The 15,065-nt window shown below is 44.4% G+C and overlaps 1 protein-coding gene across 1 annotated transcript in view; it reads left to right on the forward strand.

Moving 5' to 3' along the window:
- Window positions 1-6,815: 6,815 nt before the first annotated feature.
- Syn2 (synapsin II) overlaps window positions 6,816-15,065 on the forward strand; it is a 40,756-nt gene continuing 32,506 nt past the window's right edge. The window contains exons 1-3 of the mRNA XM_015495032.2: window positions 6,816-6,947; window positions 8,081-8,172; window positions 10,322-10,478. Of these exons, the coding sequence (XP_015350518.2) occupies window positions 8,138-8,172; window positions 10,322-10,478 (192 nt within the window). The 5' untranslated portion in view covers window positions 6,816-6,947; window positions 8,081-8,137. The remainder of the gene's footprint in view (window positions 6,948-8,080; window positions 8,173-10,321; window positions 10,479-15,065) is intronic.

Genomic DNA, 15,065 nt, shown 5'->3' on the forward strand with positions numbered 1-15,065 from the left:
TTGATTTAGTACTTTTTTTGAAGTACTTTTTTTTTGTTAGAGAGAGAGAGAGAGAGAGAGAATTTTTAATATTTATTTTTTAGGGTTTTTTTTTTTTTTTTTTTTTTTTTGCGGACACAACATCTTTGATTGTATGTGGTGCTGAGGATCAAACCCGGGCCACACGCATGCCAGGCGAGCGTGCTACCGCTTGAGCCACATCCCCAGCCCCAAGCTTAAAATCTTTGAGAGTATCTTTGGAGATAGTTGGGAAAAGTTGAATATAGACTCAGTAAAGGTGTTAATAAAAACAATTAGCGAGATGCAGTGACACATGTCTGTGATCCAAGCAACTCTGGAGGCTGAGGCAGGAGAATCTCAAGTTAGAAGCCAGCCTCAGCAACTTAAGTGAGACTGTCCCAAAATTAAAAAATAAAATGGGCTAGGGATGTAGCTCGGTGATAAAGAATGCTTGAGTTCAATCCTCAGTACCAAAAAAGAAAAGAAAAAGAACTATTGTTAATTTTGTTCAGCGAAATAATAAAATGGTGCTTATATTTAAAAAGGCATTGCCCTGCACCAAGCAAGTTGGTGGAGACAGGTAGTAGATTAGAGGTTACTTGGACCCAGGGGAAGAGAGAAGGGTTTCTACTTGGAATGATGAAAAAGTTTTGAAAATAGATTGGGGTGATGGTTGTGAGTGTCCTTAATGTCACTGAATTGTATGCTTACAATAGTTAAAGTGGCAAATTTTTTTATGTATGTTTTGCCACAATATGAAAATTAAAAATAAGAAGTCGTTACCAGTTATTTAAGCAATAATACTTAAAAATGGACAGGACAATGACATTTGGGATTTGCTTTAAAATAGTCAAACCACAGTCCCGACAATGAAACAAGAGGGTGACAGCTTAGCAAAGTGTTCACAATTATTGAGGGAAAATATTTTCATAATAAAAAGTAAAAAGTTTTGGAGACTGACCATTAAGCCTCAAACACCCAGCCTGGCTTCTGAGAGCCTCCACCCATCCTGCCGTCCTGTGGAGCCCAGTGGAGCTGGACCCCTGCCGTACCCTGACCTCACACTCAAGCCCCTGGACCTTTGCCCTCACCTTTCAATTCTGTGTCCTTTTTCTTAGGTGGCAAATTCGTACCCTTCCTGAGACTGCCCCATCTTTTGTTTCCCGTGGTGCCCTATTCCTACGTCATCAGGTGACACCCTGTACTACACGCTAACACACAAGGTCAAGAGACTTACTTTCCAGCTACATCTTTCTAAGCCATATGAAGCTTTGGTTGCTGCTGTCATTTTGTGTGTATGCTTTATTTGTTTTTAATAAGGAAGAGATTGAAAAGCAGAAATGTGAATAATAATTATAAATTTTAAGGCTTAAGGAGGCCATAACATTTACCCATATTGACACTGGTCTTTTCTAGATTGTTTTCTCTACTTGGCAGCTGTTAATACATTTTTATATTTCTAGCCTTCCTGCTGGGTGCTGTGTACATTTTTACTGAGTTTACAGACTAACCACAGCCTTTCTTTCTTCAGGTTGCAAAAACCTGGCAATCCAGCTTGGAGTACCTGTATAAAACACATTTTTTGGAAGAGGGCAAAAAATTTGCTTTGTTTGGTTTCTGTGGTGCTAGGGATCAAACCCAGGACCTTGTGTACTTGCCAAACATTCTACCCCTGCGCTGCGCCCTGGTCTCCCAGCATGTTTTTTCAGAGCAGGAAACAAGCACTTGGAGGTTTATCCCTGAGCCAGTGGAGTGGCCCTTAGTGCGTGGTGAGCCTCTGCGGTGGAGCGTTTGTCTCCATCTTGCCAGTGGGTGGCAGCAGGCGCTCACAAACTCCCCCAAACAGACAGGCTTGGATTCACCCTCCTGGTGTAGGGTGGGAAGGAGGAATCCCCTGCTATTTCTAGTTTATCTTCTAACTTCGTGAAGCCTTCAGATGCTTGGTTGAAAGAGCAAGGCCTGAGTTACAGCCAGGAAGAGCCAAAAATTAAGCACATTGTTAGATGTTGGGACTAGCGCTAGGAATGCACCAGGTGCTGACTACCACCGAGGCTCCTGTGTCCTAACTGCCTTTCCCATCAGTGCTGCCATCCTCTCACCTGAGGTTTGATCTTTGCACATCTTAGTCACCTAGGAAGGATTTGTACTCTAGCCTGTTCGAGATCCTTTAGCGCCAGTGTAGTTGGAGGTTGAGAACAAATTTTCTTATGGTGAAGGATAGGGAAGAAGGGACGTGAGTGACAGTCTGGGACTGGCACCTGCGAGGAGAGACAAGACAGTGGGACCTGCAGAAGCATTCCATCCACTCAGTCCCAAGGATGGCCTCTTTCAGTTTCCATACTAGGAGTCCTGTCCAAACCACTCCCCTCCTAACGGCTCCAGTCAATAAGCAAGTCCTGCTTGTGAATCTCCTAAGTGCACTGCTCTGTGAAGAATCTGGAAATTTATAGATGCAATTATTATATTTGTATTGGCCCAGAGCATATAATCAAATATCAGGACATAATTAATATCTAAAATTATATCCTAAATATTCTGGAAAATCCAAGACTAATTCATGGGACGGTCTGAGGGTGGCACTGGGGAGCAAGTCAGATTATTAGATAGCTGACTTCAGAAGGTGGTGGCAGGTGATGATGCTGTGAGCCCAACACGAGCAGACAATGGACACAATGAAAGGTCAGAATAGGAAGAGGCCATATTGGCTGAGGTAATAGTGAAGCAGCATAAATGTCTGCTGCCTTCTGCTAACGGGACTTCATATTTCTATACTACTTCAGAGTTTCCCAAACACTTCCAAGTCATCTGATTTCATTCTCAGCAACCCACAGGCCAGATATTACTAAATGGGATAAATTAATAAAACATTTATAATAGTGTTTAGTGCATGGATGTGTGCTCACTATTATTTTTAAAGTTATCACTACCCACCCCCGCTTTTGAGATGAGATCTTTCACTGTGTTGCCCAGGCTGACCTCAAAGTCCTGGGCTCAAATGATGCTACCATCTCAGCCTCTTGATTTGCAGGGGCCACAGGATGTGCCACTGTGCCCAGCTTTAACCCTATTTTACGCATGAGGAAAATAAGACTCAGAGAAGCAGTTATTTGTGCAAAGTCACACAGCTGAGACTGGTAGTAGTAGGCTTGAATTTAGTTCCCTGGCTACTGGTTCTAGAACTTATTCTACATTGTCCCACACATAAGCTCAGCTTGCCTGGGTTGGGCCAAGTTTTGAGATGGTATCTGCACAGAAGTTTCTGAAATCATGCTCCTCAGTGTCACAAGCCCTAGTTGGGAACTGCATAGGAAATGACGAAGGCATTCTCATCCTTGAGTAACAACAATTAAATCTAGAAGCCTCTACTCATTTTAGCAATAAGGGGAGAGATGGTACATTACATGGTCCATCAAGGAAACTACAAGCCATTAAACTTGCATAGGTCCTCAGCTGCTAGGCTTGTTAAGAAAATGTCACAATAGGGGGAAATTAACAACACAGGCACCACAGATATTTTTAGTCAGTGTTTCAAGGATGTCCATCTTGGGTTCTGTTTAGGATTGAGTACACTGAGATGAATTTTAGATTTATTTTATAAGACTGTCAATCAGAAAGTCAATATTGAGCAGCTACTCTGTTCTCATCTTATACAAGGGACTGTGCGGGAAAACTAAGGGAGGTGAAGTGCATTTCCCAAACTTTCAAACACTGATGAGAGTGGTATCATCTTTTTCTTAGGTGGGGAGGGCAGTTTGATAATGCATTAAAAACTATAATTATGTCTATTCCTTGTACCAGCAATTTCTCAGTAAATTATTTATCCTATGGATGTATTTTAAAACATAAACCAGGCCCTGGGGATATAGCTCAGTGGTAGCTTGCCTATCATGCACAAGGCCCTGGGATCAATCCCCAGTACCACAAAAGTAAACAAACAAACAAATCATTGTAACACTATTTTTAATGGCAAAACCAAGAATCTATGGACCTAATGTTTACCAATAAATATTGGCTAAATTACTGTGTGCCTTTTAAGTGGAATTTCATGCAACTATTACAAAGAAGGTGGTCCATTGATGTGTGCTGAAAGCATATCACTAAGATACATGTTTAGTTTTCAATAATGAACATAAGAACTCTTTTGGCATGATCCCATATGTGCATATTTGAAGCATATATGCTTGCAGATATATCCACACTCCCACCCCCACCCATGCACCAGAGAGCTATGCCTATAATTAATAATGGGGACTATCTGTGATACAAGAATAATGGGAAAAGAGAACATTTAAAATTTTACCCTATTATATATAATTTTTGAAGATAAGTAAGTAGGTAGATTGATTGATTTAACCATATGTCACACCATTTTTTAACAATGTAAGCCTCTTGCCTAGGACAGGAAAGGGCACCTCCAAGAATCATTCACACCCTAGACTGACTCCCAAGCCCATCCTCTGGATCCCAGCACAGTCTGCTACTAGTGGTCTTTTAGTAACAGGAAAGACTTCTGTCATTTGCTAGCCAGTTCTAGAATTTTTCATGAAAATGCCTGGCATCAAAATATCCAAGGGCCAGAAGCTATGAGAACGTGCTCGTTCTCCAGAAGAGGGCTCTGTGCCCCTCTGCCTGCCATCTTGGCTCTTTTGCTCCAAGATTTTGGCTCAGCCAACAGGGGTCAGTGACCCTGGGCCAGGAAACACAAACTAAGATTTCCAACAGGACAAATTACCTTAAGGAAAAGGCATTAGGATAGCTGGGAGTGGGGGTGGAGGGGAGGCATGAAAACAGTTTTACTAGCCAACTTGGTCAATAGGCAGGTGCAGGAAGTGGCAGATAAACCCAGCCAGGATCTATAAATATACTTCAATATCAGTGTTCAAACCCACAAAATAAATGCGTGAATTAGAAAACTTGGCAGCATGTGAGCATCTAGCTGTAAGTCCTTAGTTCTAGGCTCAACTCCTGTGAACTTTTCTGTGACTTGGGCGTATTATTTAACTGCTCTGGGTTTCAGTCTCCCCAGCAATCAAATGGACAGTACTCTCTCTCCTGGCTTCTTCGCAGAGTTGTGTCAGTAAGTCAAGGAATGGGCTTTGAAAATGCAAGTCTTTATACAGAATGAGAAGTATTGTTAATGTCTCTGAGACTTATCTCACAGGAGAGCTATTTTGAGACAGGAAGATAGGAAGCATCAGAAAAGCATTGTGATAGCACCATAAACAGATCTCAACCCATGAAAGAAAGTGACCTTGTGGGTCATTTGCTTGGTTTCTTTTTCTAGTCCTCTTAGACCTATAGAGTCTAAGATCTGCAGAGCAGGGATTATGCCACGCATAGACGGAATAGTAGCCAAAGGGATGATGTGCTCCCAACCCCCTGTGTGAGGGGCTTGCTGGGCTGTGAATGTGGATCACAGTCCTGGAAGCAAGCTGATGTGAAGCTAAGTAAGGAATTGGGGCAGAGGTGGGAGGGATGGACCTCAGTGATCCAGCTCGAGGATGGCTGAGTGCCTCAGAGGAGCAATTTCAGGGTGGCCAGGGACTTGGATAGGACAAATGACAACTTCCTAGAACAGGCTGTTCCAGAATCCATAGAGAAAAGGAAATAGCCTGGCCTCGTCCTGGGTAGGTTGACAGGAACCAGGCTAGGAAGTATTTGTAGTGGGACGACTAGTGTTCACAACATCATTAAGTCCATTTTGAATGGGAGGAGGGAAATGGAAAAAAAAATTCAGGGCAGCACACATGGCAAGTCAGTTTTCAAACTGTTGGAGAAAAGATGGAGAGAAGAAATGAGCAGAGGGAGGGAGCGCTGTGCTGTGTGGCGGGCACTGGGCTCCGAGTCCCATGGGCTTGAGTAAAATACCAGCTCTGTCACTGACTTGCTGAATAACTTTCACTGTGCCTTTTCCTCCTCCAAGTCTTGGTTTTCTTGATTTTAAGATGAAGACCTCTCTCCCATTTCATTACTTGTTATGAGAATTAAATGAAATGTTCTTGAAAATAACGAGCATGTAATTTCTAGAACACAATGCCCAATAAATATTGGTTTATTCCTTTATTATGGAAAGAGATTCCCAGAAAATTTCTAATGAAACATGCCAGTTGGAAATCGTAAATACTGGCAAAGCAAGCCTGACCTACCTGATGGATACCGTGTGAAAAGGCCCTTTGTACAGTGGAGAACCCGCCTAAATGGGCAAAGAAGATTTTATGGGGAGGGTGGGTTAGAGGCAAGATAAAACTGGATATAAATGGAGGCATCAATGAAGTCTGCTTAAGAGGGACCATTATGCCATTAATGTGTTAATTTGAGGTTCTCCTAGGACCATGACAATCTGGGAAGATACTGTAGACTGCATAACTTATGCTGTATTTCTTGACTACTCAGAAATACAGCATAAGTTTCATATTCATTCATAGTAGCTTTCCTCAGTCACCTCCTCTCTTTGTATAAGTGTGAAGAGATGAAGGGTTAATACCAATTTCTTCAAAAACTCTAAGTCCACAGATAAAAGCAGCTACAAAATCACAGTCAAAGGATCAGAAGATAAGGAAACCTCAGAATAGACTAGATCTAACATTGACCTGTCCTTACCAAGAATAACATTGAGCCAATTTTTATTTCTAGATTCTTGTAGCCAAATACCAGGGATATTATCATAAAATCTTGAAAGCTGAGAGTCAGAGTGCTTTGGGTTATTTTACAGGTGGATAATTTGAGGCCAAGTGAGAGTGGTTTGCTTGAGAGCTTATGACGACCAAGTAGCAAGGACAGTCTCATTCTGAGGTCCAGTCGCCGTAGTCCTCTTCTTTGTGAGAGTAAACATCTGACTCCAGACACTTGCACAAAACTATTTTGTGTTTTTTTGTTTTTCTTTCTCCAGGGCCAAGTGCTTTCGGGGCAAAAAAGTCCTTGGGGATTATGATATCAAGGTGGAACAGGTAACCAGCCCAAAGTCCCAGATTGCATCTGTGACATTTCCATTCCCTTGGGCATCCTGGAGTGACCCCTCTAGTTCTGCCAAGTGGAGTACAGTATCTGCCATTGGGTTCTGGGCTCTCCATCTTCTCTCACCACCCTTTCCCCAGGGCTTTCCTCTCTCTGAAGCACAGTCCTGAAGGCTGCTCCTTTTTATATCTTTGACTTATTTTTATGGTTCCGATGTCAGGATGGAGGCAACTAGTGTGGCTCTTAGAGCCACTTGCAGGCTGAGGAAGACCTTAGAGGAATGTCTTCCTAGGGTGTTGGCCATACCTCCATGTCCTTGGTGGCAGTATCTTCCTGGGTAGACACATGTGAGCCGTTCAGGTGTGCTGCCTCCAGTAATACTGACCCTGGGCCTACAGCCAACTTCAGAGGGAACTTAGAAAAGAGCACACCTTTGTTTTAATACAGGGAAGTCCAAAAAGGTACATTTTCACCTTCTAACCCTTGCTTCAAAATAAGTAGATGACCAAGTCCATTTGGGAAGAGGGGGATGTCCAGTTTAAACAATGAATATATTTTCTAGGTAATGATAGAATTCACTCCTCATTCATTGCGCGGTGTGTTATGGCTGCCAGAGAACTTTCTGCTATTGCATTCAGTTCTTAAAACACCTTGTCAGATAGGCCAGGTTGATAAAAATTATTTCCATTTTGTAGATGGAGGAAACTGAACCCCAGGCAAGACAAGTAACTCGCTTAACATGTTATGCAGCTAGTTGGGGGAAGAGCAGAACTAAATTCCAGTTACCTAAACTAACATCTAGTGCTTTTATGTTGAAACTGGAGAAAGGGGACATTTGTCCCGTTCATTCCTTCATTGTTAAGAGGCAGCACAAACGGTGCCAGGATGGGGGTCACAAGACCCCAGTTTTGTTCCTGTTTTTTTCCAGTGAGAAGTTTTGTTTGTCCATTTCCTCTTTTGGAATGATTTATGTCCCACCTGCCCCATAGAGTCACTATGAGAATTAGATGAAATTGGTATGTGAAAACTATAAGTCAGTGTTTGGTGTGTGGCGGCGGCGGCTACTGCTATATGGAAGACTTGGCGGTCAGGACCGTGAACTTACTGCCCTACTGTTATTTTCCAGGCGGAATTTTCAGAGCTCAACTTGGTGGCTCATGCAGATGGGACCTATGCTGTGGATATGCAGGTGCTGAGGAATGGCACGAAGGTTGTTCGGTAAAAGCCTTTTTGTCCTCAGGGTCACTGTCACTGTCTCCATTATAGCTTGAAGAGGTGGTTTCAAAGTCCAGTGTTAGCATGAGACAGCCGTGCTGTGTGTGGTACAGAGAAGTAAAGGATGTGTGTGGCATGGAAGGGACAGAGAGGGCAGTCCTCCTGCCTTTCAGAGTTCCCAGTCCCCTGGTAGAGAAAACACCCTGAAGCTTCAAGGACTCAGAGCTCACTTAGAGGTAACTGCTTCCTACTAGGCTCCTGCCCCGCCTTCAGTCAGTACATGCTGTACTCCCACCATAATTTCCCCTGGAAAACGAGGTCCCATAGCTTTTTTTAAAAGTTTGAAAACATCTAGTTCAACTTTCCATTTTATGTTGATTTGCTTTGTTTCACCCAGTCAGTTGGTGGCAAGCTCTGTGTTCTTTATGAGTTCTTTTGACTCTCAGCTCTGTGTTCTTTTTATATTTCTCATTCCTGGGAACTTGTGTCTCATAGAAAAACCTAAGATTGGAACAGACATTGTGGGTGGAAAAAAATTAGCAATTATTGAACACTTCCATGTCAGGTGATATGCTGGGTGCCTTAAAGATGGGAGATTTTCTTACACTTAATAGTTCTTTGACAGAGACAATGAGAATTCCAGATGGTGGGGAATGGTTTCTACAGTGTCGTTCCAGGAGTTCAGTGTGGTTTCAGGTTTTCAGAAATCAGTCTTGTTCTAGGAGGAGTCTGTAGCTCACCTTCTTTCCACCTCAGTCTGCTCAGACCCAATAGCACCTGGGTCAGTGACAGGAGAGGTCAGACTGGAGGTGTCTGGGACCTAACCACAGTGAGTGCATTCATTCTGGAGACTAAAGAGAAGACAGAAATGTCCACCCGAGTGAGAAGTGAGTTCAGTTTGATCCTACAACAGAGGATGGATGGGATCCTCCAAATGCAAGTAGTAGGTGTCATGGAGATACACACACAAGCAGGTAATGACAGAAAGGTCCAGGAGCAGGACAGCAGGAGGGAACTGGCAAGAATTAGGTAGGGTCCTTCCGAGTGCCAGTGTAGGAATTCAGGGACTGGCCGCACATCTAGCGCTCCATTCCTGTAACTGCAATATAGGGTTGGAGTTTGATCTTAGGCGTATAAGGCTTCCAGTGTCAGGATCTAGGTCAGTGACAGAAAGGCCTTGTAACAACAGGTCCCAGAACTGAGGACAAGGTCACAGCAGCCCAAGCAGATGTCATGCTGACTTGATGCTAAGTCCCTGAGAGACTGAGACCTCCTTCAACCCCCACTCCTAAGCCCTGATCTCTGAGTTTGGGTGGGGCTAAGTCTGTAGGTGGCGGTTGGATGAGTGCTTGGCAGAGAACCAGGTAGGTCATGCACACGGTGTGAAACTGCTGAGCCTTGGAGCCGTGGAGGTGGGTGCTGCCACACACCTTCTCTCTGAGAAGGTTTGTGAGGTGAGGGCATGAAGACAGGAGCCTTGTCCTGTGGAGAGCAGTGGCCAGGCACTTTGCTGGCTGGAGGTGAAATGGGAGCTTTCCCATGCATCAGAACATTCCGTTTTCTCAGTGCTTCCTGCAGCCATTGCTCAACCTCAGTTCTGCAAAAAGTATTTGTACCCCTCCCTAGCGTCCACTTTGGAAGAAGAATACCATTGGGAAGTTTGGCATCTGTTCTCAGCCAGCCTGGCCCCTTGCTCTCCTGGGGACCTGATGAGGGCATTGCCTATTTTAAGGAGCAGATTTAAGGACTCTGAACAGGACACTGAGGTCAGACCTCATGGCAGTGTGCTTTAGGCAGCCTTTTGTGTCATCTTCAGAGTCTTCTAGGACCCTCCTTGAGCACCAACTTTGGAAACACAAGGAGCTTCACTTAAGTTGTGAAGGTTTAAAAGTGTTTATTCCCTCCTGAAGCTATTTATGCTTAGTCCAAAGGAGTAAGAGAATTTCAGAAGTCCATTGCTCAAATCCCCTTTGAAAAGTACCATAACATTTCATTTCCCAGCCCAGGAAGGAATAATAATAATGAAATGAGGGTGACAGACTAGGTGGTCCCTAATACATCTTCTCTGACTTGGGCTTTGGAAATGGGAGACAAGGTGATGTGTAACGTGAGGTGCTGAGTAATGGAAAAACTGCCTCTGCGTTCTTACCAGGTCCTTCCGGCCAGACTTTGTGCTCATCCGGCAGCATGCGTTTGGCATGGCAGAGAACGAGGACTTCCGCCACTTGATCATTGGCATGCAGTATGCAGGCCTCCCCAGCATCAATTCTCTGGAATCCATTTACAACTTCTGTGACAAGCCATGGGTGGTGAGTGAGGCTTCCCTTCCTCTCAAGTAAAAGGGTGGGAGCTAGGCCCCAGTCTCCCAGTCTCCCAGGAGGGACCTTAGTACTCCACTGGTAGGCACCAGGTGAGAGGATATGAGAGGAGGAGCCCTAGCTGCGCCATGGGGCAGGACAGGTCCTCACAACAACATGTGACCGCCTGTCACAGTTTGGGCACCTTTGCTGCAGAGTGAAACTTTGGCTTTTCAACCAAGTGGTACAGATATTCTGTGAAGGAGTCCTTACAGGTCTGTAGGCTTGCCCCTGACAGTGGGTGGCAATGATAAAAATGCCTGTTTCTCGCCGTTTAGAATGGCTAGAGTAACTACTAGAGAGGCCTGAGCCCAGTGAGACCAAGGAAATGGTTCAGCTGAGAGAGGTATGAGTGACATAGTCCTATCAAGTGTCTCAACAACATTAGAGTGAGATTTATCTAGATACACATGGACCAGTCACATACATGAATTGTAAGGTATCCTTTGAGATCATCAGATCTGACCGCTTTACAGTAGGGATGTGAAAATTGAAGAAGGTAAAGAGTGTAATACCACTTACTATAAGGTGCCAACCTCTGAGATTTTCCTGTGTTAATATAATTTAATCCAGGTTGGGGTTGTGGCTCAGTGGTAGTGCGCTTCCCTGGCATGTGTGAGGCACTGGGTTTGATTCTCAGCACCACATACAAATAAATGAATAAAATAAAGGTTCATCAACATCTAAAAAATTTTTTTAAATATCATTTAATCCTCATGATAACCTTATAAAAAATCATCATCACCATTATTATTTTTTTTACAGAAAAGCAAGACCCAGAAAATATTAAGTAACTTGCCAAAGTAATAGAGCCAGAATTTCTCTAGATCACACTGCCTCTCACATAGATTGGCTACTGAGGAAAAGATGGTCTGATTTTCTCTTCCTTAGTCAGTCTATAGATCTGGGAGAGAATTTGACACTTGTAAGCAGAAAAAGGAACGTGTGAGCTTGACAGGGAGAGTGACCTGTGATTGCTCCTGGGGCACTCTGGCCTCCACTCTGACACTGAGAGGACCCAGCTCCTCTGCTTATAGCTCTGCTGCGCCAGGCTGGCCATCTCTGAAAGAAATGCCTGCTCCCATCACATCTTCTTCATCTTCATGTTTTGCAAAAATGAGATTTCAGCCATCACACACATGACCGCCAAGAGCTGGAGTCTAGGGAGGGTGGTTGACCAAACAGATCCATCTCCCTGCTCTGGATTTCTTTTCACACCTGAACTGACAGCTTTCCTGTGGCCCTGGACGCCATCCTGGGCCTTACGATGTAAGAGGAAGAGCAGTGAGCAGGAGTGAGGAGGCCTAGGAGCGGTGAAGGAGCGGGTTGGGTTCCTGAGTCCACTTTCCCTGTGAGTGGCCTGAGGCATCTGCAACCCTAGAGTTCTGCAGAAACAGGCTAAAGGGGTTTGATCTGAGTATGTCATCCATCCCAGAAGAGCATGAAGGAGGCCTTCACCGTGTGTCATCTGGCCTTCCTCCTGTAATTTTATGCCCTAACCCACCCACCCCTGGCACCCCCAGGACTCTACCATTGTGGTTCACTCTACCATTGAACCACATCCTTAACAGAAACTGGCTTCCTTGTAGCCACACAGGCTGATACCACTATTATCAGCTTTTTCTGAATAATTTTACTACTTATCAGCCCTCAGACTAAACCTCTCTGTGTCCTGGTTTCTTTGTCTACAAACTGGGATTAATATTATTACCTGATTCTTCTTTGCCAGCCTGGTTGTTACAGTCCCCCAGTGTCTGAAACCTCATAAAGAAACTAGTTCCCTATTTTTTTTACCTAAACTGTGGCAGAGGCCAGAGAATGAACAGGGAGAGCCTGTGCTGTGCCTAGGGCTTTGCCCCCGTGGGATCTGGGATCTGGTGAGGGGTCACACTCTCACCCATTCACAATCTCAGCACATTGCCTTTGGCATTGCATGAGAACAACAGGGCTCCCTGGCCACACACCAAGTTTTCCCTTCAGTTTGACTAAGCAGCTTACACAAATGACATTTTACATATTGTTCTCTGCCTGTTAATGGAAGTGGACAAATTTGGTGACTAAGGGAAGGGTCCCTTTGAGATGATGACTTTGGCTCATGTTTCTAAATTTCTTACTGTGGCTGCTCTGGATGTCAGAAGAGGCCTCCAGTGGGTTGGAAAGGGCACTGCCTTGCACATCTGAACACATCTGTTGTCTCTGAAATTGGTCAAGGCGGGCCACTGGATTTTCAGAAGCAAAAATGAGGCTTTCAATGAAAGCATTCCAGAGAAAGTAAGAATGCCACCACCCCTTATTGCTCTAAATTTATCAGAATTCCTGTCAATCTTTCTGGTTTGTTTCTCTTCTTTTCTTTTCTCTCCAGTGCTATTGATAGAACCCAGGGCCTCACACATGCCAGGCAAGCACTCTACCATTGAACCACATCCTTAGCCCACTTTCTGAGTTCTTTAGTGACAGATGAAGCAAGGTCAAGTTAAAGCATTTAAGTTCCAGGAGAGATAGGGATAACATATTATTTACACGGATCTTGAAATCTCATTTCTTCCATGAATTCTTTCTTGCTTCATTGAGTAATTGGTTATAATGAGAATTTCTTCCTATTCATTGCCAACAGCACCCCAGCTCCCAAATTCACTCTTCTATTGTGCGTAGAGGAAATAGCCCTTATCAGATATTATATTTGTTTAGTTGGTAACCGTGTACCTGTGACTTTCTCTAAGTTTCCAGGGAGGCAGAGGTTAGATGCCAAGCCTAGTAGCTTGAGCAGACAGGGACTGCTGGAAATCAGGTGAGGAGGGTGGAGTGAGCTCCCTGGGACCCAGCTAGAGCCTGGGAACTGGCTGTCATTTTGGTCTTGGCTGTCCTAGGGCCCTGAGAGTCTGCCGCAGGCCTTCCTGGCATCCGTGTGGTATCTGTGTAACTCCCCCACATGCGGGGCAGATAGGGCCTCACATGCCTTAGTACCTTGCCAGAGCGTGGGCTGCAGCAGGACAGAGGTTGTTAGGCAGAGCTGGCATCAGCTCCCTGGGGACGCTGCAGAGCCTCAAGAGTCCAGGCAGAGCAGGAGACTAGCTGGGCCCATGTGGGCAGGCAGATGAGATTGTGGGGAGAATCAGAGAAGAAAATAGGTCTGAGGAGACAGTCTTGACATTCAGTGCAAACTGAAGAATAAAGAGGAGAGCAGCAGGTACAATGGAGGGTTGCACTGGGCACAGGGAAGAGTCCTGGGCCCTCCCCCAGGGAAGCCCCCATTCCAGCCTCCACCTTCCCCTGCTTCACCTCATTTGTGAAGCAGGAGGTCTGGTCTGGAGAACATGAAGTATTTTTCAGCAATAAAATCTTGTTTAATGAGAGTTTATGAATCTTGCTTTCAGTCCTAGAGACCTTAGAGCTCCGGAGTCACCAATTATGTGTCACCAGAGGGTGTGGCCCAGGAATTCCAATATTTTCTACCATTTCAAAAATAATATCTTTGCCCATAAAATCATCTGCCACAACAGATGATTACTTAAACTGCAGTTATTTAGTGGAGTGTGGGAGGAAATCTAATAAAGGGATATTCTATGTGGTACAGAATTTGAGGAACTGATCAAATTTAACCCTCTCATTTTATATGTGAAGAAAATGAGAAGTAATCTCTTGTCTAGAGATATCTAGCAAGTTAGGAGGAAGAACAAGAACTAGAAGACTCCAATTTTCTAATAACCTGGCTGAGCTCTTGCTACTGTAACCCCTTTTCCTCTGCCTGGCTTGTGGGCCAGCATCCCTTCCTTATAGAGAGTATCACCTGAGCTTTTAAAAATTGTCCTAGCTTTTCTTTCTGATAAGTAGAAGCTAATTTTGATCAGACAACTTTCCATTCTAGCTGTTCTAGATACTGGTGGCTTGGAGTATGAACTAATCCCATAATGCTAGAGAGAAGCTTTGCCCTGTTGCTCATACATGGGGGTCTTGGCTGGACAGGAAAGTCCTGGGTCTCCTGTGGGGAGAGTGTGGTCTCTGCAGAGCCTGATAGGCAATTACTTGAAGGAACTGGGAGAGTTAGAGGTTGGGAATTAAGGGCCCTGGCTGTAACTCTGCTCAACAACTAAACAACTGGGCAAGTGACTTGTTGCACCTGAGTTTCTTCATTTATAAACGGGAGAGGGGTGCTGGCTGGGTGCCAAAAGCCCTTTAACCCTGACACCATATATATACTCTGCCTCTGCCCCTTGAAGCTATCCCATTTCTCAAAGGGGAAAGGTCCAGCAAGTTGAGTCCTTGGGTTAGTCAGTCCCAGAAAGACTAGGCCGATCTATCCTACACATCATAACCATCTAAATCTTTCTAAAGAATAGCTTTATTCTTGACATTCTCTGCCAAATTCTGGGGACTCCATACAGCTCCATGAAAAAACTTCCATTCTTTTGACTGACACTTGAACTTCTAAGAATTGGCCCTATAACCTCTCTAGCTTTTTCCTGGTCTATTGGTCAGATAAGCAGGTATTTTCAGTTAAGAGACCCAAGATTCAATCCTAGAATCACCTCTTTTCAGTCC

Source organism: Marmota marmota, unplaced genomic scaffold (genome assembly GCF_001458135.2).
Source record: "Marmota marmota marmota unplaced genomic scaffold, marMar, whole genome shotgun sequence".
In the NCBI taxonomy this organism is placed as follows: domain Eukaryota; kingdom Metazoa; phylum Chordata; class Mammalia; order Rodentia; family Sciuridae; genus Marmota; species Marmota marmota.